This window comes from Vombatus ursinus, unplaced genomic scaffold (genome assembly GCF_900497805.2).
Source record: "Vombatus ursinus unplaced genomic scaffold, bare-nosed wombat genome assembly UNPS02015175.1, whole genome shotgun sequence".
NCBI lineage: Eukaryota > Metazoa > Chordata > Mammalia > Diprotodontia > Vombatidae > Vombatus > Vombatus ursinus.
In genome coordinates this window covers 5,207,547-5,232,115 of record NW_020954953.1, presented here as the reverse complement: position 1 = coordinate 5,232,115, position 24,569 = coordinate 5,207,547, and the positions used below count along the sequence as shown (strand labels likewise).

Here is a 24,569-nt window from a genome sequence, read left to right as displayed (position 1 = left end):
TCGGATGGAGAGCGGCTGCAGATCTCGCTGCACGCCCGTGCCAGGGGCCAGCTCTAGCTCTGAGCCTGCTTTTCTCCGTTTGCCAAATGCCAGTGAGCCAGCTGAGGGAGCGGGGTTCATTTCTGCATGGAAGATACTGGGGAGAGACCCTCGCCCAGGGGGCTTTAAAAATCTAACCCATGTTATATAAGCTTTTCACCTCCATAGAGTCAAGAGTTATTATTATTATTATTATTATTATGGGGGATGGGGGTAAATACACAGAGAGGGGCCCTCAGCAACACAAAAGACCCGTCCACTGCCAACTTTTAAATTTGCTAGTCTACAGATTCTAGTGACTAAAAATAACCGTAAGATGAAGCCACGCAGATTTGTTTAAGTTACAGGCTGTCACTGACAGGCTCTTAGTCAACAAAAAGTAACTATCAGTCCCAGCTAAGAGACAGCCCCACAAAATCCCATTAGGAAGCACCAAGTGTGTTCTCAGAGTAATAAAATACAAAAACGGTCAACTGATTCGAGGCTTAAATTCTCTTTGAAGAAGCTCTGCTGGGAAGAATTATAGTACTGATATTGGTGGGTTGTTTTTAAGGAAACTATGAAAAGAACAGACACCTCTTACCCATAGAGGTAACCCTCATTCATTATGTAGGATTCTCTCTCCCCCCTCACTATTTCTCCCCTGTTTCTCCCTCCCTTTCCTTTACTCCCTCTTCTCCATCTCTGTTTATCTCTCCCCTTCTCTCTCCCCATCTGCTTCTTTGTCTCTCTTTCTCTTCCTTCCTATGTCTCTCTCTCCCCCTCTTCTCTGCTCTCACCCCCTTTTTTCTCCCCCCCTTTCTCTGCTCTCTCCTCCTCTATGTATCTGTCTTTCCTCCTTCCTCTCTGTACTTTTGTTTCTCCCTCCTTTCCATTCCCCCTTTCTCTCTCCTTCTATCCCCCCATTCTCTTCTCCTCTCCTTTCTCCCTGTTTCTCTCTTCCCTCTCTCCTCCTGTCTTTCTCTCCCTCCTTCTGTCTGTTTCTCCCTACCCTTCCTCTCTGTTCTCTTTTCTGCTTCTTCCTCCTTCCTTCCATTCTCCCTTTTCCTTTCTCCCCCTCCCACTCTCTTCTCCTCTCCTTCTCTTCCCTCTCCTCCTGTTTCTTTCACTCCCTCCCTGTCTCTTGTTTCTCTCTCCCCTTCCTCTCTGTTCTCTTCCTTTCTTCTCTCTCTCTATTCTCCCTCTCCCCTCATCTTTTTCACTCTCTCCATCTATCTGTTTTTGTCTCTCTTTCTCTCCCTTTTCCTTTCTTCCACTGCCTTCTGTTTCTGTCTCCTCCTTCTGTCTCTCCCTTTCTCTCCCCCATTTCATTCTCTTTCCCACTTTCTCCATCTCTCTCTCTCCTTTCTCCTACCCCCCGTTTGTCTCTTTCCCTATTTCTCCATCTCTCTCTCTTCCTCCCTCTTTCCTCCCCCACCAAGAGTTCCTAATAAGTCCAAGAACTTGTTTTGTATTTTAAAAAAAAAAGATAACTATTTCAATAATTGGTTTCCTTTGTATTTTATTTTATGCATTTAGAAACATTATTCTGAGAAAGGGTCCATAGGTTTCAGCCTACTGTCCAAGGGGATTAGGGAACAGAAAAAAGTTAACCCTTGCTCTAAATGAACCTTTTTTCCCCTATGAGTAGGAGTGGTGGGGGGCAACAGCAGGAACTCTTTGGAACTCTGCAAGGAATGGACCCAGTTTGTGGTGACCTTTGCTTCAAAAAACAAGTCCCATAGAAAACAGGAAAATAGTAACAACAATCATTTCACATTTACATCTCACTTAATCAAGTCAAGAGGCATTTACTAAACACGTGTTAAGTGCTGGGTCTACAAAGAAACAACAAAACTAAAAACAAACAAAAAAAACCTAGCACTTAATAAAGCACTTTCAGATTTACCCTGCACAGGAGGCAGTAAAAGTATTCCTACTACCATTTGACAGATGGAGATAATAAACTGAGAGTTAGAATGGACGTTAGGGGTCACGTTAGGTTTAGTCCAAACTCCTCCAACTCCAATTTTAAAGATCAAGGCCCAGAGACATAGGTGGTTTGCCCATATCACAATGGTACTATGTACCATAGAGCCTAGATTTGAACACAAAGTACTTTCATTAGAAATCTAATGTCTAAGGGATTTGTCTGGTCAAGCAACTGGTAAATGGTTGGCACTACCTATTTTATTGTCTGTCCATCAACCTTATGTCTGGGTTTTAAGCAGATTAAACAAAATGGCACAACTGATAAAATGCTACCACAAAATATGATGCCTGAGCAACTTCTATAGGTAATAGTAACCATACTATGGAAGGGATGGACTTTATCTGTATTTGCCAATTATTTTATAAGCCTTCTATTAATTTTTAAAAATCAATGTCCTCTGCCCCAGTTATATTATTAGTTCATTCCAATGAGAAAATATATTTTTAAAAGCTACCATGAACTCAGTATTGCTTTCAAATCAATATAATTTTATTAATCAAAACAGTGCCTAGACACATTTGATAAAATGCTTATGTAAATGGGCATGAGGTATATTGTTTATTCAATCCACATGCAACTTTTTGCTTATTTAAGAATCTGTAGACCCTCTTATAATATAATAGCCACTCTCAAGTCTAGAGCCCATAGGTTGGAAACCATTGGGTATGTTGTTTTCCATAATAATATGAACGGTTTTACATTGCTTTTAAATTTCTAAAATGTTTTCCTTACTCTGTAAGGTAAATAGTACAAGACTTCAACCTAGGACTCATCTAAGGCCAGTGCTATTTCTACTAAAACATGCTAGATCACAGGTTACTAAAAAGGCCAAGCATCTGTTAGGTAAGTTCTGAGGATACAAGGTAGATATCTACGTCCTGTAAGAAACACATCACCTGTTTTATAATGCATTCAGTCTAAGAGAAAAGAATTAGATGAAGAACTTGGCTCAATCAACAGCTGTGTACAAATATAACCCTTGAAAATATCGTGAGGCAACTGTGATCCCAAGCTTGAACTGACTGGTGGCACAAGTCTAGCTAAGGAATCCTGAACCCAGAATCTGGTGACCTGAGGAATAGAAGCCACATACAAAACATATAATAGTCTTATGCCTCCCTAAACCAAGAGAGGAAAGCCAATTTTTAAAATAGCAAATTTCCATTACCAAGTGTTATGTACCTTATTTCACAATTCGTTTTTTCTCCACTACAAGGATTTTTATCATACTACATGCTAAGCACTGAAAAAGTCTAATGACATTTATGTAAACTCAATAGGTGAGAAGCAAAGTTGTACCTCCATGACACTGGGATCTAGCAAAGGCGAATGCTAAGTACTTCCAACTTAGAAGAAAAGGTAACCATTTAATATGAATATACTACTGAAAAGGTATCAACTAGTGTGGCTTTGATTTTTTTGAACTACTTGTAAAAAAAGGGGGAAAGGGCTCATGTAATTATTTTTGAAAGAACTATTAGAGATATGATTTTAAACTGCCACCTACATGTTAAAAAATTGTTTGAATATGAATGGTTATAGCCCTCAAAAGGCCTTTTCTACCAAAAACAAAGACAATGAACCACTGCCAGCCTTGTCTTAGGAAGGACACCAGGCTTTCCCAAGAGGTAAGCAGTACTGATGCTTGCTTACTGGAGCATTCAGTAAGTTTTAGATATCAGAGGCCATTTACATTGCCAAGAAAGAAAAAAAAAAAAAGGAAAAAATATTAACATCAAAAGCAAGATCTTGTACAAGATATTAATTTTTTAAATTTTGAATTAGGATGTGCTGCACTGAAATCACTGGGGACTTTGACTGGATTTAAAAAAAATACTTAAAATACATAGGGGTAATTTAAGAACTACAGAGAATGTTAATTTTCCATGGATTTCAGAGCTTTAATAGGCTCATTATGTTCTGAATATGATGCACTAACAATTCAGATAACAAAATAGACATTATTGTTCATAATCTGAAGTAACATTTTGAAGGTAAGTTTGCACGTTGATTACAGATGCATTCCTATAGTTGCTATTGAAAATATTTTTGAAAGAAACAAAAGTTAAGAGATTTGTGAAGTGATTAGGCATAATAGAAAAAACATAGGTTTTGTACAGATTTTGGTCAGAGGGCCTAGGCTTGAATCCCAACTCTGCTACTTAAAAGCTATACGAGCTTGAATGAGTCATTAATCCCTGAGACTCAGTTTCTTGGACTGTAAAATAATAACCCTGCTCTAAATTCTATGATCTATGAATTTATTTGAATTGCACCAGTAATTTAAGCATATTTTATTTCAGAACCACTGTTTTCAGTTTTATAATGATCTGAGACTCCTTTTCACATAAAGTCTATATCAGTTTCCAAAATAAAACTTCCTCCCCAAAAGATTTTGACCATGTGCAATTTATTTTACTTAAACATAAGCATCCTGTAAATAAAATCCCATTTATTACACACTACAAAAATTAGTATGACAATCTCATAAAATATATCATATATATCTATATGATTATATATTATATAATGTATGAAAATTCAAATTCACAGAAAAAATAAATTAGTTGATTTGGGGTACACATAAGTATTCTTCTTCTTTTGGGGGTGGGGGGTGGGTATGAGGCAATCGGGGTTAAGTGACTTGCCCAGGGTCACACAGCTAGTAAGTGTCAAGTGTTTGGTCTGAGGCTGGATTTGAACTCAGGTCCTCCTGACTTCAGGGCCGGTGCTCTATCCACTGCGCCACCTAGCCACCCCTAAATGTTTCATTTGTGTCTTTTGGTTTTTACACAACAGTGGCTTGCTGATACCACCCCCCCTCTCAGAGTATCCTCTTTTTTTTTTTTTTGGTCATTCTTAGGCAATTGGGGTTAAGTGACTTGCCCAGGGTCACACAGCTAGTGTTAACTGTTTGGTCTGAGGCTGGATTTGAACTCAGGTCCTCCTGACTTCAGTGCCAGTGCTCTATCCACTGTGCCACCTAGCTGCCCCCAACACAGAAGTATTCTTGATCTCCAAAATGAATTCTCTGCAGAAGTATGCACAATTTCGGGGGTCCATTTAGAAAAAACAAAAATGAATTTGCTACCAATTTTCAGTAACACATTATGTAAAGAAAGGTAAGACTGCAAGTAGATTTGAACCATTCTCTTTTCCCATATGAAAGAGATCTTTGAGATTTTAGTCATGTCAGTTTTCATTTTCTGTTTCTGTACTTTAAACCACAGTAATAGTAACTTGCATCCAGCCAGGCTGAAAATTTACATTTGCAGAGAAATTCATTATTATTAGCAAATACCAAGTTGAAGGCAGATGTATTCCACTAGGAAAATCTAGAAGGGCCTATACCTCAACTGTGCAAATTAGCTTATGTCAAAATGCTAATTATGTAAGAAATCAGGCTACATACTGTAAACAAATATATTTTATGTATGCTTTGTGTTAATTTCTCAGATTTTGTGTTTTTCCTATTTTAAATAATTAGTAGGTAAATTCAAAAAAGTTGGCTGGACACATCTACTGCCCTCAAGGAGCTTATACTCTAGAAGAGAGGGGCCAAACTTGCTGCCAACAGGCTTGAGTAGTATAGCCCCAAGGAAATTAAAATGTGAATGGGAAGTGTTTAACAAAACAAACAGAAATGCAATATAACATCAATAACGTTCATTTGTGGTTTTCTGAGTCAATATGGGATCCGCAGGGATCCGGTTTCTATTTTAAGTCTGCTATCCTAGTCTAGAAGCTTAGAGTTATAGATCACAAATGAGATAATGCAAGTAAAGCGTTTTACAAACCTCAAAATGATTTATAAATGTCAGCTATTATTACCGAATAATAATAATAATACTTAAGAACTTACATTTAAGTCTTATAGTTTTCAATTATTTTCATTTCAACTGTCTCATTTGATCCCTAAAATAACCTCCAGAAAAAACAGAGAGGTTGCTTGGGCAATTATCGTGACTTTATGGCTACAACAAGCGTTTATCAAATACCTGCTATATAGAAGCCACTGATCTAACTAAAAAAGGTTAATAGCATATGAAACCTGAGAAAAATGAAGAGATGGCCACATTTTTAAAGGATACTGAGAGGCTGGAATGTATACAGTGGGCATCCAGGATGTGAAGGGAACTGGAGACCATGTCAAAAGACAACTAGACAAAGAAACTGAGAATATTGGGCCTGGTAAGAGAAGGCTTAAGGAGGTTTTAACAACTATACTTTTTGGCCCCAGCAATGGGTAGAACTTGTATAGAAGCAGATATAGACTCATTTTATGAAAAAGCTCTGTTTGGGGGCAGCTAGGTGGTGCAGTGGATAGAGCACTGGCCCTGGAGTCAGGAGGCTCTGAGTTCAAATCCGGTTTCGTGATACTAGTTGTGTGACCCTGGGCAAGTCACTTAACCCCCACTGCCTCACCAAAAAAAGGAAAAAAAAAGAAATGAAAAAGAAAAGAAAGAAAAAGAAGAAAAAAAGGGGGGGGGGGGAAAGCTCCATAACAATCTAAAAAATCCCAAAGGGGTATAATGAGGTACTTTCCCATTAATAAAGGTCAACTAAGGAAGCTGGATAACCATTTGCTGAGCATGTTATAGCAAAAGGGAGAGGGAGCATGGGGAATGACTATTTAGATATGGATTCATCTAGATGACCTCAAAGACCCCTTTCAATTTCCGAGATTCAGAGATTCTATGCAGGAGTGAGGATGGCATGATGAGTCAGGAATAGTCAATGAAAACAGTGGGGGCAGGTGAAATTTATTAATCTATCTAAAAGTTCTAGGGTACAACTTGACCTAAACAGTCTCATTTCCTCCTACTGAGCTTAGTGAATACTAGATTGGCCATTTACAAATTTGACCATTGGGGGACTTGTGTATAGTTCACACATCAATAAGCACAACCACCTCTGGATTGAAAGAACAGCACTAATAATCAGGGTGAGAATGCTTGAAAGGCATTTTCTCTGACCAAATTACCACCTTGAAAATGACCTCATTCAGGAAGCAACATATTTCCTTTAATTAATGTCATCTAATGAATTGGGATGTGAAAAGCAAAATTCAAACAAGCATATTTTCCTATACTAATTCAATTATTCAGACAGGCCTCAAAATTCACTGACTTAGTAAAATACTTTTGAATCATGTAGTCTGTTACCCAAGAGGTCATCATTATTCGTCTTGAAATGACAAAAAAAATCATGGACTTTTGCTACCTCTGGTCTCCTTCCTATTCAAGTAAATTTCAGTAAGTCAGCTATCATTATTTCTAGATAATTTCAAGGATTCTTATAAAAACCTTCCTCAGAAAATGAGAAAGATTGAAGGAAAGAAACTCCAAGACTAGGGAGGTGATAATCCCTTTATCCTCCTGCTTCTTGGTCATACTCTATTTGTGGTAATGTACTAACTTCTAGATTACACATTTCAGGAAGAGCACTGATACACTGAAGAGTTTGGGGAGGAGGGCAAACAGGCCAGGTAAATGCTTCAGGATCACACCATGAGGAAAGGCTGAAGGAACTGGGAATATTTGGACTAAAGAAGAGAGAACTTTGAGCTTATGAAAGCTTTCAAGCTTGTCATGTTGAGAGGGATTAGCCTTGGTCTTCTTTGTGTAAGAGGGCAAAACTAGGAATAAGGGATAGAAATTGGAAAAGAGAGATGCAGATTTGATAAGGATAATCATAACAACGAGAGACATTGAAAAGTAGAATGGGTTAGCAAGGGAGGGAGGTAGTTGGACTTCTCTCACTAGAGGTCTCCGAGTGATGATGTCTAAGGGGTTCTTACTCAGGTACCAAGACTAGTTTCAATTCAATTCAACAAAGCCGTATTAATGTCCCATGTGCAAGGTAGCCAGGATGCAAAAGATTAGAACGACCTCTGCCTTCAAAAAGCTTTCATTCTACTAAGGATACAACATGTACACCAGCATAAGAGAATAATGACTGGAGTGACAGGAAAATGCCTCATTGACAAACCCTCTCCTGAAAGAAACCGGGCATTCTATGAGACAGAGTTAAGGACAGAGGGCACTGTGGACATGGGAGACACAGAGGGAGGGGATGGAACGATGTGGATGCAGCAGGACTGCTAGTGGGTCATTTTGACTAGAACTCAAAGAGTATAATATGAAATAAAACTGGAAAGATAGGTGGAAAGTCAGGTTGTAGAAGGCTTTAAATGTCAGGATGAAGAGTTTATAATTTATGCTATATGCAACAAAGACCAATTAGATTGGCGGGACAGGGGTGACATGGTCAGATCTGTGCCTTAAAAATATCAACGTGGCAGCTTTGTGGAGGATAAGACGGAAATGACCTTGAAGTCCCTTTTGACGCCGAGTTTCTGAGATTCTGTGAAGCCTGAATTTTTCAGAAGAAAATTTACTACAATCATTTTAGGTTTTTCTAGCCATCCTTTTGTAATGGCTATTCCTTACTCTGGCTGCCTACTTATTTTAATCTAGATGAGAAGACAGGAAGGGTAAAATAAAGGTCAACTTAAGTCAGTCCATTCTGCTACCTGATAAAATTACCCTCCCCCCACCCCAAAATGAAGTAACAGAATCTAAAATTAGAGTTCAGGATTATCTAGAGAATTAATGAATCTCAACTATTAAAGCACCTCTTTCCCTAACTATGAAACACAACTCCCCTCTTCAACCTGGTTCTTGATCCTCCCCCTTTCTCATCAAATTAGCTCAAACTTAAATATTTGCACGTTTATACATGCTGATTTACTACCCAGGAGAATACAAGCTCTTTGAAGGCAGGGACTGCATAGTTTTTATCTTTGCAGCACCCAGCTCCTAAGCTTAATTAATGTGTATTTAATTAAACTGTAATCTTTTTGAAACAGTCGTTGCATTTCACAATGCCAAGGCTGAAATTGGCAATGCAGGACAGTAGAAGATCGTGTGGGGGTTGCTTCAATATGTCACCATTCAGCATATCACACACTGGTCAATTATGTACTCTGCCATTCTATACATTTCTAAACATACCGTACTATGAAATAAAATAACAATGAGTCCGAAAGAGTGGCAGGGGTGGAGGGGGAGATGGAGAGATGGAGATAGGAAGAATGGAAGACAGGCAAGGAAGAGGTCCTTAACAATGGACCATAAAGTAAAGCAGGGAGACATTTATCTACCATTCATGAGAACTGGGTTCTAATCCAGCCTCAGCCATTAAATAGCTGTGACAGAGCAAAGCACATAATCTATGTCACAGTTTCTTTGTCTGTAAAATATGAATGATTATTACAGTCAACAAAAACATTTCCTACCTCTTTCTGCAGATACTTTAATGCTAAAATTATATAGCAATGTTGCTCTTACAGCAGTCAACCTTGGCAAGAACTATGGCTGGTAGTTTTATTTCTTGCTTGGCAGACTGTAAGGTTATCAACACTAGCAGTCCCTTGGCTAAAAAGAATTTCAAAGGTCATTGATATCCACACAGAGGTAACACAATTATACACCAAATTGCTTTGGTCAAGGTATTTGGGCTGCTTAACCCCCTAGTAGCCCACACAATTGCACCAGGGGCAGGAAGAATTTTTATACTTCCATTTTCATTACCGTCGAAAAGAGAAAAGAAATCTGGCCAGCCAATCACAAGCAACAATTTTAAAAGCCCAGAAACATTTCATAAACTAGGAAAGCCAAAGAATGAAGTGCCCCTCCAAATTCATTTTCATTGCCTGGTAAGCCCAAGTTCTAACTTCCTTTCCCCTAGAAGACAATAAGAAGAGAAAATAAGAATTTTACCATGTAATCTACCTAGAAATACACTGATAAAACTTGTTCTACAATGTCCTTTTGTGATAATGCAAACATGTATCATACCTTTGGAAATTCAAGTTTCTTACAGTAATACAGCTCATTGGTTCACGGATTAATTATGCAGCAAGCAAAAGAAAACAGAACCAAAAAAACTTAAAATTTGAAGGAAACTGGAGTCAAATAAACTTACAAAGTTGGTATTCTGAGGGGGAAAATTTAAAGCATTCAATGGAAGTTCAAAAAGAAGAAGACTTAGGCTTGATGTAAATAAAAATGTATTAGCAATTATGGCTGTCCAAAAGAAGAATGGACTTGAATTCAAGATAGTGACTCTCCCCTTACAAAAGATCTTCTTTTGAAAATCTCAAGTATTTTGTAGAAGGCACTTTTGTTCAGGTATGGACAAAAAGATCTCTTCCAACTATTATTTTGTCAAAAAATACTAAGTGCTCGTAAAATTCAAGCTGCTCTTTATTATTGCTGGTCTTAATTTCTCTATCACACTCTCCTCTAATTGTAACTGGTAAAGAGCCAGTATATTACAGGGATGCGGGGGTGTTGGACTTGTAACTCACGAAGTGCTAGGTTCAAATCCTTCTACTGATACTAGCTGTGAGACAGTGGACAAATCTTGAGCCTCAGTTTCCTAATCTGTAAAATTAGACCATCAATCATTCCATATAGGATTGTTGTGAGGATCAAATTAAATAAGTGATCAAAGGTATGCTGCAAATTTTCAATTTTTTTTAATATAAATGTATGTTGCTGTTGTTATTTCCACAGAGATAAAATAGTAATGCCCACAAAATGAGCAGGTAGCAAATACTAATTTAGGTTCTTATTTATTCATCTATTATAAAAAGATAATGAAGAAAAATCTTGTGCCTTGATTGTACTTGTTACATTAAAATGCTTAGCAATCTCAATTCTTAGTATAAAAAATTCAGTATGAAATACAAAAATACGGAGATTCAAACATTTTCGTTTACTATAGAGAACTAGTGATTTTAATCAATGCAAACTGGTTATTTTTTAAACAAGAACTTCTTAGCTCTAATACAAAATGTAATGGGACCCAAAGTCATTAATTTGTAAACTGTTCTTCAGTGGATCAGTTTAATTAGCCAATGTTTGGTACTTAGATACTACAGTAATTTACTGAATTTCACAAACAAATTTTACAAACAAATTTCACAAACTATAACAAATATTAGGTTCTCTTTGCCTCCAAACCACATTTTTTGTTCCTATTCCCAGTCCTTTACCCAAGAAGAGAAATTATCATTTAATGTTTGCAGGGTTTAGCAACTATTGTTTAAAAAAAAAATACTAGTTTTGATATAAATGTACTTATTCATAATTCAAAGTAATTCCTTGGCCTTGATTCTCTAAAAATTCTAGTCTATAAACAGAAAGCAGTGAGTAACTAACTACAGTATTGTCTTAAAAAATGAAATGTGCCAAGTCCTCCAAGAAATGAATGCTTTAAAAGAAAAATTAGTCTTCTCTCTCTCTTCAAGCACACAGAGACATTCAGAATACTGAGAAGAAATAAATTAATCAAAGGAAAATGTAAGTTTAAATGGGATAGAGGTTGAGAAGCTATAATAATGATGATAATAATGATATATATCAACTATGGGAGACAGTCTCCAAATAAAAATGGTAAAAAAACAAACAAACAAAACTAGCTTCAATTACACAAAGGGATATGAAACAATATACAATAAAATTCAATATTGTCTGAGGAATGTATCATACCGTACAAGAAATGACACTACACTGTTCTAATGATGGTCTCAGTGAGCATCCAACTTTTCTCTAATTTACATAATTAAATTCATGTTTAATTTTTTAATTAAATTCTCTCAAACTCAGTTCAGATTAGGGAAAAAATGTTCTATAATCAAGGTCTTCACAACTGTTTATGTACAACGTATTGTCGTTCATTCCATAAATAAAAATTGACCTATACAATGGATAAGACAAGACTGGGGTATGAGGAGAACTGGGATGGTTAAGGGAGAAAGATTATAAACTGAGATAACCCTTGGCCTCATGGAGTTTCCAATCTAATAAGGAAAATAGCATGTATATCAAAAAAGTTTAACTATAAATTTCCTTCTGTTATAGGACATAAGTCTAATGACATTTTCAATCATGAAAATGTTTTTCTCTGAAAGTTCATGCTTTTTGTTCCTTCCACCTTCTAATTTTCAGATAATTTTAAAGTAACTTTATGGAGTTTGCAAGAACAACGTAAGAAACGATCGTTCTAGTGCAACTAAAGTCTACTAAGTACTAAGTTCTCTGGGACCATATCTTTCTTATCTTTATATCTCCTCCACAACATAATGCACGATACTTATTAGCAGTTTAGTAAGTGCTAGATGAGGATCTTCTTCCTCATCTGACTTGTACTCCAACTTTACTACAAGTCTACATTCCTAAGGGTCCCTTTTGTATCTCTCTACTGCTTCCACAAAATGCTGCTTGGCCTCCAGAGTACAATAATTCTACCACTCTGGCTCTCCTGGTCTAAACATGGACATAGTTCACCTTTTCCATAGGAGTTGATTATTTTTTTAAGGAGATCACTAGCTACTAAATGGAAAGAATAAAACCAGATTACAGAATAAAAAATTACCATGTTATAAAACGCAAAGCATCTCCACCTAAAATAACCTCTTAATAAGCCATAAAAGGCAACTTCCTGAACTGACTAGTTCCATCCACTTTCTCTGGCTTACTTAAAACCAGCTTCTGATTACTTTTCACTTTGAGACTATTGACCCTCTGACCCCTCTCCCCGCACCAACCTCTGGACAGTACTTTTAGGCACCATTAGTCCACCACATTAACCACATGAGTCCATCCATTAAAGGTAAGAAAGAAAGCCTTCTTCATAAGGCTTCTATAACCAGGTTCCATATCAATGCCAATGGTTTCTGCATCCTATTAGTCACCTACGTTCAAAATCTTTATCATCTTTCAATTTTCCTTTTTCCTTCATAGCTGATAGCTAATCACCAAATTCTATAGATTCTTTTCTTCCCTTTCCATTCCCACTGTTACACTATGAATGCTTATAAGAACTTATAGATAACATTAATTCAGGACAGATAGTTATTAAATTAGATTTCAGAATGAGGAGTTAAAAAGTTCTTCAAGCTGCAACAATAGATTCAATCTAACAAGATTCATTGGTGATAAAGGCAAAATCCTGAACTTCAATAGTGTTCAGAATGAAGGATGTGATGGTCCTGCTTTATGTCACACTGGTTTGATCTCAGCTGGCATCCTGTATTCTAAGAAAGACATCTAGACAGCTTGATAGAAGCAGCATCAAGGTTCAGAGGAAGGCCACCACAACAGTGAGAGGACTTCAAATTTTGTCTTGTGAACTGTAGAAACTGGAGGTATTTAGGTTATTTAGGTTACAGAAAAGAAGGCTAAGTGGGAACATAATAGCTATCTGCAAATATCCAAAGGCTATCATAAAGCATAAGGATATGATTTATTTTTTGTAATTCCAAAGGACTCAGCCAGGAACAACGACTAGAGACGAAGAATTCCCTAACACACAAGGCTCTAAAAATATCATAGGCTGCCTATGACATTTTGTCATTGTAGTTGGTATTCAAAATCAGTTTCAACCACCATTTGTAATGAACGTTCTAAAAAGGATTTATGCTTCAGGCGGGAGGGTTGCTTAAATCAGTGATCTCCAAATTTTTTGATTGTATACTCTTAGTAGTAAAAAAAAAAAAATTATGCTTTTACTTATAAATTCTATAAATGAATGAACAAAGTATTTATTAAGGCTTGCTATGGGCCAGGTGCTGGGGACATAAAAACAAATAAGATAGACAGTCCCTGCCCTCAAAGAGTTTAAAATTCAAATAGAGAGCACAGAACAATGGCACATCTATAATCCTTACTGCTGGGGAAACTGAAGTCTGGTGGATCTGGGGAATTCAGAGTGGTAATCAACCAACAGGTGTCATGTACCAACACAGTGAATGCCATCCTAGGAGGAAAGGGTTATCAGGGTGCCTTAGAGACTTTAAACAGGCCCAGGTGGGAAAATGGGGCAGATTAAAGTTTTCATACTGATCGGTATTGGAGGCCCTCCATGAGGTGAAGCTAGAGCCATAAGGGGTAGGGGGAGTGAGTGAGGGCTAGAACAGGGCAATACAAGGTGGTGGGAGGGGGGTGAGACCAACTGGAGAAGAACCCAGGGAGTCTGAGTTCTGGTGGAAAGAAGAGGCAGAAGCACATGACTTAAATCAATGGCCAAGAAATGAGTGCAACATGGCAGGCCTGGGAAAAGGCCAGATAGGTGAAAATTCACCAGTCAGGGCTATGTGTACAATAATAGTATTACATGCAATATTTAAAAAAAAACAACCCACCAACTACACAAATAGAAACTGAAGCTGAGAATGGTTAAAATTATTTTTTCAAAGTCATATAAGTTGTCTGAGGCCTCTCTATTTTGGAGATCCCTACTTTACATGATCTTGAAATCTAAATCTACCAATCTATGATTTTTTTTGTCCACTTCAGTAATATTATCCTTGTCAAATACCAAGTGTTGCACATAGTAGGCATTTAATTGAAATTTAAATGTAGTTATATTTTAATAGTTGGGGTAAGGAACAAAGAGGAGAGTTATAAAATTATTTTCAAATAGCCAGGTTTTTAAAAATATATTTTATAACTCTCTCAAAATGCTATACTTTAAATATTTGTATTAATAATTAAATTATCTAGAATCATATAAATAAACTGATCAATACCAAAAAATGTCTCCTGCAGTCATATTTGAATGTTAGGTAAAAATACTTATTATGATTGACCTTTCACCCATAATTTTTGTATATACTGGTAACCAGGATACATAAAGAACCCTTTATCAAATAAATTTTTGGGGGGGAAAAAAAACATTACATACACAAAACACCCTCTTTCAACTTCCAAGTCAAAATCATGTAACATTTTAAAATTTTTTGATGTACAATAAGTGAGAAGCATTTGAGAAAGCTTAGTCACTTTTCCACGGCCTTAAGCTCCACCCTCCCTCCCTTATTCCAGGCTTAAACAAAGTTCAGTGGGGCATCAAGCTGCCTGTTTTAAATTATAGTCTGTATTTTAAAATAGAATGCATGCACGACATGTTCCTAAAGCTAGAGGGTGGGAGTGTTATTCACTGAAAATTGAAGGCTTGTTGAGTCAATAATCTTCTTTCACAGAGTAACAATTTTCAGCTAAAATTTCTTGACCCAAACAAAGGAAAACAAGACCATTCAGTTATTTCAACACTGCAGAGAGGGCAAAACGAAAAAAAAAATATGAGAAAGGAAGAGATTTCTCAAATTCTATCCTGTGAGGAAGAGCAGATAACTTCGTTGTCAGGTAAAGACTTCTAGGAACTATTTCTCTCCCTAACTTGACAGTCTGGATTTAACAGATCCCAAAATAGCTACTTCCATTCTAAAGAACCATAAAAGCCAATACCCAGAGTCCACAATTACCACCATGAACTGCAGCAGGATATGTATCCCTCCCTCATTAAATAAAATACAAACATTCCTCAAAAGGTGAGTGTGAAGTGAAAGTCTGCAAATTGAATTCTAAGTTCCCACTGACTTAGATGACATGAGGAGATATGCATTCCTAATGGTCAATCCATGAGCAATACTGGGAAAAGTAGTTGACTATAAGGCATGTCAGTGGTAATAGCCAAGGCAGGCAGAGGACAGCACAAAGATAGAAAGAGGGAGGAGCTCTCTCTCCAGGCATCTCAGTGCTACATTCCAGGAACTGTAGTCATAGGGGAAGAAAGACAAAGCAATAGGGAGAAAGGTTTTCTGTCTCTTTATACTAGAAAATCTCTCTCTTTTAATTTCTAATCAAAGGCATGAAAAAAAATCGAAGACACAGATGTCCCAATCACTCCTTCCACATTTGCCATATCCACGGGTACCAGAAGTCTTAGTGTGGTTTTAGTAGATGTATTACAACAGTAATTTTTACTTGTTTTATTTTTTCCCACTATTTCTCTCTCCTCTCAGCAAACGAAGACTGTACCGAGGGATTAGCTCCCATGCATTCTGCTGGTGGCTATTCTTAACTCCACCTTGCCTATGTTGTAAAACCTTGGAAATGGGGCCAAAATAACACAAAGAGCCATGGCCCCTTGATTATGTTTAATCCTACATCTTCAGGTAAATTATGTTAAATTTATATCCTGCTTTGTAAATTATACCTTGGAAAAATTGTGTATGCTAACTTTGTTGACGATAGGCAATGTTAATTTAAACTAATCAATCAAACATATATTGAGGACCATTTATCTATCTCCTCTAAAATTAGGTTTCTTCTTCCATTACTACAAGTACAGGGCGTTGCAAATTTTTAATATTTTGGCTTTCCTTAAATGCATTTTTTGACTTGTCCTTATTCATTTGCACTATACTAATTCATAGTCTGTAATCATTCTAGCTGGCTAGAAAATCCACTTATGTCCAATCCAGGTTTTTAAAAAAAAAAAAAAAGGCAGGCTCAATGAATGAGTTGTGTAAACAAGATTGCTGGGGGCATGTTGAACCCATTTAGGGTTTTGTTGACTTTTTTTTTTTTAAAGGATTTTGGCATATCACCGGAATGCAAATGGCACTGATAATTACAAATAAGGATTACTTATTCATTAAAACAGGTCAAAAGAGCTTGACCTAGAAACAGTGAGTGAGTATTTTAAGTTGCTGCATATATTGATTCTTATAAAGTAGTCAGTATTTCAGAATTTTTACTGATTTAGATTCGTCTGCCCCAAACCAATGAACTTTTACTACACAAAATGGTGAAAAACAGATGCTTCAATTAAATCATACTAAAGTACCTGATCAGGCTGGTTATTTTTAACCAGATTGATGAGGTGTTTAAAATGGTTAAAAATAACCATTATTAGCATATTTTATTTTTTTTCCTCTTTTCTTGAAAATACTTTACAAAGTAACATAATGCCATTAAAAAAATTAAATGAACAAAACAAAATCTTAAGGTCTCTGTGAAAGATAAAAAACTCTATCCTTTTTCGTGAATCTTAAGCCCCCTCAAAATTCTCCTTGATAATAACAATTTTCCAACCATTCTTAGCCAATATACACTGTTTTATAGCCTCTATTTCAGAACAACCTTCATTTGTTACCTCATTCATAGAGCCAAATACCTATCTTCTGTAATGCCACATGACCAAACTTTTCCAGTCAATCTCTTACTGTCTAAAAGAACAAGTATTTGTCAGCAAATCACAGTAAAAAGTATACTTTGAACTTTATGGGTTACTGGCATCAGGATATCCATAACTAGCATGTATGGGAAATGTAATCATTTTAAGTGCTTACTTAGACTTCTTAAAACACAAACTTCGTGGCAATTCTCTCTAGAAGGACAAAATTAGCTATTTCAGAAATAAAGAAAAACAACTGATGACAGTCATAAAAAAAAATACTGCTTTACTCAGAAATTAAAGACCAATCAAACCCTTGAACTTTTAAAAATTAAATTCCTTTTTATCCAATTATGTGATCTTACAATGATTCATATTAACACAGCAACAATGAAAATATAGAGTTTATACATTAAACAAAAGTGTTCTGAAAACGCTAAAAATAAACAAAATTGAACTTCCTAAGGAGATACTCCCTTTATTACTTCAGGCACCAATAACAGGGTTCCAAAGAGTATTTCTATGGATGTTAACATGTCACTACTTTTAGGACATGATGTTTCAGTGCATCAATTTCAGACAGGATCAGATGAAAATATCTTCAATTCCAAACACATAGATTCTTTTTACAAAGAAATGTACTGTTAATGTTAAAAAAGACATGAGGTTAGGTATAGCTGAGAAGCTATAATTCTTTCAAAAAAGAATATAAAATTTATGCATAAGGAATTTATATCTAAAAACATTATTTTTCCTCCAAAATACCTCTTACCATAATTTGGTTCTTTTTTAAATTTAGAGTTCCATAAATTCTGACTCTCTATTTTACCAAAATCCAAAGTGAATTCAACTTATAATATGTTTTTAAGTTGTGAACTATAATGTAGCAAGGGACTGGGAATCCAACAGCTCATTTCACCACCATTAGACAGATACAGAGATAGTTACACACATATATATGTGTGTGTGTATGTATGTATGTATATACACACATATATGTGTGTGTGCATATATATATATATTTTTTTTTTCTTGCAATTAATAACAGGAGAATTAGTGGGTGAAAATTGGGGACAACATGGAGGGAGATAGCTGAGGGGGGAGAATTCCGGTGTGAAAATTCTCTCCACTAACCCACTTAGCCACACCAAGTAAATGACAGTACTAGATAGTCAGTCATCTGGAGCACTAAGCTTAAGTGACTAGCCCAAGCAAGGATGTCTCATTGGAAGGACTTGGAACCTAGGTCTTCCAGACTCCAAAGCCAGTCTTCCATCCACTATAACATGGAGTTTCACAGTAGTAGTAAAGATTGCCATTGCTGAAGTAATAATAAAACACAATATTATATATTTCAGTCCAGTTCCTATCCCTAGCTTTCAACAAGGGAGACTGTCCTATATATGTAACATAAAGATATTTTAATGAATATTCTTTCATCCTTCTGAGATATGCTTCTATTAAGTAGAAAAGTATATATTAACTATGGCTCTGGGACAACATGAAAACAAATATATCACTGACCATTGGTCTTAAATTGAAGTTTAGAAACTATTTGCCAACTCTAAAATAGAGCTTAATAAACTACTAAAAATTAACATTGATTAGAGAGATAATAGAATAATAAAGCTTGATATGTATGTATGTAAATCAATACAAATGAAATATCAACTTCCAGGAAAGATTAATTTATTTTAAAAACCTAGTCAAAAGAAGAATCTAAATATTTTGGCTTCGAGTAGCCATGAGACATCAAACATGCAACAATTAAGGAAAAGGCAAAGAAAATACTTAGGTCAGATATGGGGGTGGGGGGTGGAATTACATATCCATCTTAATGGAAGTACCAAGATTTTATGTAATGAGTATTTTTATTCCAGTTTTAGCTCATATATTGACTTGGGAGGATAGGAAGTTATCCAGCATACATCTCTGAAAGCCATTGATCATCGTGTACGTTTCACTGCACACTTCATCAGACAATTATAACTAGAAACATCCCTCCCTCTAGTATCACAAGATAGATGACATTCAAATGTCATCAGTGATTTAATTTATCATCAAAACTGAATGGTCATAGATTGACATAACTAATATTTGTAAAGAATGAGTAAAAACCATGTAATGAATCTACAAATGGCCCAACAGTATATTCCAATGTGAATCAGTCTTGAGTACCTAAAACATCAACTTTGCCAAATTAGATCTACAAAACTGAAAACAAGACAAGCTTGGTAAGGTTGGTTTGTTGTAGAATTGGGTGAGTGCCAATAAAGCTATTTCATGCACAACCAAAAACAACAATCAGTCTGAGGATAGGTAAAGCTATATTATGACTAGTTTGACAATCGATGGCTCCTGTTGATTATACTTAGACACCATAAATCATAAGATCATAGATTCAAAGTAGAAAGAGATATGAGAGAGCATATAGAGCAACCCCTTCATTTTTACAGACGTAATTAAGGGCAATAAAGATAAACTAGCTGGTTCGAGATCAAATAAATGACCAGGAGCAGGGGTAGGATTCAAATTCAGGTCTCAGACCTAAAATCTAGTATGCTTTTCCAACAAACAGTAGTATATACAAGCAATTACCCTTCAAGTAAGTAGTGATAGAGAACATAGGCTCATATGCAGCACCCTAAAAATGCCTAAGAATGAAATATAATGGAACATGGTCACAACAGAAAATTCATTAGGCACTGGAATATGATGATATAAACATCAACTTAAGACATATCAGAAAATATAAACATATATACCTAGATGCAGTGTCAAGAGTTAAACTATACATGGAAGTAAGGAATAAGAAACAGGATATACGCAGGGGAAAGAGCACTGAATTTGAAATAAAAAGGCCCTAAACTTGATATCTATCTTTACTACTCATATAAACTTGAGTAAGTTAGGTAGCATCTTTTAGCCTCAGGTTGGGGAAAGAAGCTTCTCTTGGCCTTAGTTTCTACCTCTGTCAAATGAGGGGCTTGGACATATGATCTCTAAGGTCACTACCAGCTTTAAATCTATGACCCTATGAATATGTAGGTCATTTACCATTACTGAAAATGTGATTTCCGTGTAGACAAGCTGGTTTTCATAAGAATCAGAAAATCTATTATTTGCTTTGGAACCATTCAGAAAATGGTACTTCTAGGATTCTTCTCATATCCTCAAAAAGGTTACTGTATTAGGGCACAGCTAAGTGGTACACTGGATAGAGCACCCGCCCTGGAGTCAGGAAGACCTGAGTTCAAATGCGGCCTAAGACACATAACACTCACAAGCTGTGTGACTCAGTGCAAGTCACTCAACCCCAATTGTCTCACATAAAAAAAAAAAATTACTGTATTAGATCTGACCAATAGGATGCATACATCCAAAATAAGCCAATATCTTTTTAAAAAAATTGTGATAAAGGAACAACTGCTAAAGATCTCAAATACAATAGCCTAAGAGATTGAAATGCCGAACAGTTTACAAGGACTGTGAATTATTAACTGAAAACAATTAGTCAATAATAAATGTTAGCAGCTCCCTCTTTATAATGCTGGACACGGGAAAAGAAGGATTCAAGGATAAGGAGGGCAATGAAGCAAACTTCCCAGAGCAGAGCTTTTCAATTATTTAATCTGTTATAACAGTTCATTTCCTCGTTAGTTTTTCTTTACAGTTGGTTGTCAACCATCATTTATGAAACCCTTAATCTGAGAACAGGAGAAAAGAGGATTTTAAAACATATCCAATAACTCTAAAATATAAAAGTTACCGCACAAGAAACACTGCACACTTCCAAACACTCCTGGACAAAATGCACACTAGCCAATAAGAACTCTCTGCAAACCTGCTACAGCACAAATATACAACTCCAACAAAAAACACTAAGAAATCAAGACATGAAAGCACGAAAATAGAGCAAAAGTAAAGAAGTTCATGCACTTCTTTTTGCAGGCCATTCTAGGAAGCCATTTTTAATTTGAGAAAACAATTTCTGAATATTCAGCAAAGATCACGTTTGATCAACAAAAGGTTTAAGAAATTCGGCCAAGACAATAAATGAGCATATGCCCACCCAAAACACCAGCTAACCTCCGTTCACAGTCAAACAGCCAGAGAGTCAAGAAAGTATTCTGAGAATGCAAACAGCACATTGCTTTTTCAGACGCAAATATTGTTAATTAGGGGTATCAAAAATACATGCAAAACAGAAGATCCAAACAAAGTTTACACCTTGCAGCTAGCACTTACCTCCTAAAATGCTAAATGAGTATTATTAATTCCAAAACATGTAAGGTAAGGTAGAGTATATGTGTTTAACAACCATCTCATTACCAATGTTTATTCTCAAGTATTTATAAACTAATACATTATATCTTGGTTCATTCATCCCTGAGGCTCAAATAAAAACAAATGCTATCGCAGCTTTTAGTTAATTTCCATCCTTCGACAATCATTTTTAATGGAGTTTATGAGCCATACTGATTGCTCTATGAATACAGCTGAATATTTTTAACAAAAAAGTAACTAAGAAAAGTGTCTTTCATTTTATAAATAGATTATTTAAGATTGAAATAAATCAAGTACAGATAAAACTGTCTAAAAGGATTATCTGGAACTAAAAGAAATTTTATTAATTTAAGAGTTTCAAAGGGATAACGCACATAACACACATAAGGCGAACACTGAGTTTTGTATATGGATGCCATGTTGAGTGCATACTGGTTGTATTTCACAAATTTTTCATTTTTAATAGTAAAAGAGAAATACTTCCACTGGAATGAAAAAAAATAGATAAGGAGACTCAAGATAAAATGAGCCATTCTCCCACTACTAAAAGGTTAAAAAAAAAAAAACTGCTATAGAATCCCTTAATGTTTTATGTCATCATTTAGACTTAATGAAATTTTTTCAGGGGGTGGGGGTGGGAAAGTGGGGTTCAGCATAGGAGGGGATGGGGGTAGGAGTGGGGGTATTTATTTGTGTATGGGTGTACACATAGACTAAAAAACAACAGAAAAAAGAAACTTTTAAGGATTAAAATCAGCAAAAAATGTATGACAGAAATGTTATTTCTTTTATTGATTATGGCCAATGATGGAAAAGTCTGCAACTGAAATAATTACCAAAGAGAGTCCCTTTAGGAAAGACTATCATCAGAATTAATGTTAATTACTTATAGCATCTGCCTTCTAAAAACATACCCTTTGAAAAGAAACACTCTATAAAACTCCAAAACCAGATTTCTAGTTCAAGAGTTTCTTCCCACCTCTCAAATTAACATAGGCGCGATACATAATGGCTCATTTTTCAATATATTAATTACATTTCCAGAACAGGCAGATTAATGTCTTACTGGTAAACTTGATGGTCTTTCTTGCTGTATGAGGCTCAAGTCTTCATGGTTGGGCTTTCCTGGTGCCATAGGAGGTTGAGATCTAGTTCCATAGCCTTCCTGAGACATATCCTAAACAAATACAAAACAAAGGAAATTTATAAATATCTCTCAATGGATAGTGACAAGTAGGCAAATTAGAAAATAATTTATTTTTAAATGTATATATTGACAGGTTTCATTTCAGCAAAATCATAAATATGCTATGCCTATTATGACTTTCAACATTTTATTTATAAAACAGAAGCATTTTTGATGGTGAAAGAACTACTCCAGAGCAGTGTATAATTTAATTATGAGAACAAATAAAATTATCTAATATTTGGACTGGGCAAAGGAAGAGTAAAAGAACTGAAACCAAACTCTCCAATAATTCTTAAGTCATATCTTATGACTAAATATTAATTTAGATAGATTATCCTATAGTATTTCCTCTGAAAAAATTAGCATAATCAGCAACTTCAGCAACTTGTTTGTTACTCATTTGTCTTCCATAATCCCTACCTGAAACACCATTATAAATAATTATTAAGTTCACAATGTCCTCGATATTTAGCAAATAAAAATGCACGGAATTATCCCTGTTAATCTGGCACTGTTTTTATGCATTGCAAAGGAAAACAAGGGTTCTGGGACTCATGCAGTTCTCACAAATTTGTTACAGCACAATAAACTGATTCTAAAGTCTTTTCTCACATGTTCTCAAACACTTTAACGAAGATATTTATTATCGGTGGTTGAAACCCTTTGCGAAAACAATGTTATGTAATCCAAACTACCATACTATATATAAAACTTACTTTTTACTAGCAAGTTCCTGCTCATTACAGATCTCTAGCTGAAGAACAATGCCAAAATGCTAAATATTTATTTTTTATTACAGCCATTTACACCTGAAGTCAAGGAGGAAGGCAGAATGTGAAACACTCATTATAGCATGTCTAACTGGCACCACAACCTGAAGAACCAGTTTCTGATTATGGAGATGAAAAGGGGAAAGAAAACATCACACCTTCAAAGTTTCTGTCCCCGATTCCGCCAGACAGTTCAACTCAGTGCAAAATAGAACATATTTTTTATTTCCCCCTTTTAATATTCATGTCACTTAAATATTGTTTATAAAGATAATATTTTTCAGCTAAAATTTTATAAAAAGCTTCTCCTTGCCCCACCCCTTTCTCATACAGTACACACACTTTAAATTACATAGCTTCTTAAAAAAAAAAAAAAGAAGGGAGCTGGAGTCAAGAAACTTTGGTTTAATAGCTGCACTCCTCAGAGTACAAACTTAACAAATTAGACTTAACTAGCAAAGGTGTTGGTGCGGTCTGGATTCACCCAGGCTCTGCATAAAAAAGTACACCAAATAAACAAGAATATTCTCCTTTCAACCATTTCTCCCTCAGAATGAAATAGTACAGATGTTAATCAGGAGACAGAGCAGAATTAGAAATTAAAGGTGACCGTTAAAAATTTACTGCCTTCCCTTGCCCCAAAACTAAATCATAATACTTTAGGTTTTTAGTATTGGAAGGACAATAAGGTCCCAGATCATCAGCATGCACATGGTAAATAAAATCAAGGGACCTTTGAAAGGGCAACTTTTCAATCTGGTAACCAGCAGAGGGTAACAATTAAGCTCATGGGTGACAAAAGCTGATGGGTGAATAATTATTATCACTCTTCCCTCACTCCCAACACACACACACACTCTCTCTCTCCCCCCCACACACACACTCACTTTTTCCCAATCCCAGATTTCTACTTGTAACAGCCCTCCCTGCTGCGTAGACCAGCAGGTTCCTGTGGATTAACATCTAGGGCTTAAAATCAACACAGGGCACAAGGCCTCCATTCAGTAGACTTCACCCTATTACAAAAGCACATAAAGGTGCAAAAGACAGCTTCACAATAGGCAAACAAATGAACAAACCTCTGCTTTCCTTTTAAAACACACACACACACACACACACACACACACACACACACGGCTTCTAGTCACTGCACAGACCCTTGTAATAAACTTCAGCTAAAGAAACAGTAGCAACAACAGATTTGCCCTATGTCCAACCTTTTAACTTCATTTTACTCCCCATTCATAGCTAAATAAATTCCAGCTTTCTAAGAGAGTTG

The 24,569-nt window shown here is 35.9% G+C and overlaps 1 protein-coding gene across 1 annotated transcript in view; it reads right to left on the bottom strand.

Moving 5' to 3' along the window:
* LOC114031462 (AT-rich interactive domain-containing protein 1B-like) overlaps positions 1–24,569 on the bottom strand; it is a 550,161-nt gene that overhangs the window by 311,554 nt on the left and 214,038 nt on the right. Inside the window, 1 exon segment of the mRNA XM_027846531.1 lies at positions 22,398–22,508. Coding sequence (XP_027702332.1) covers positions 22,398–22,508 — 111 coding nt within the window.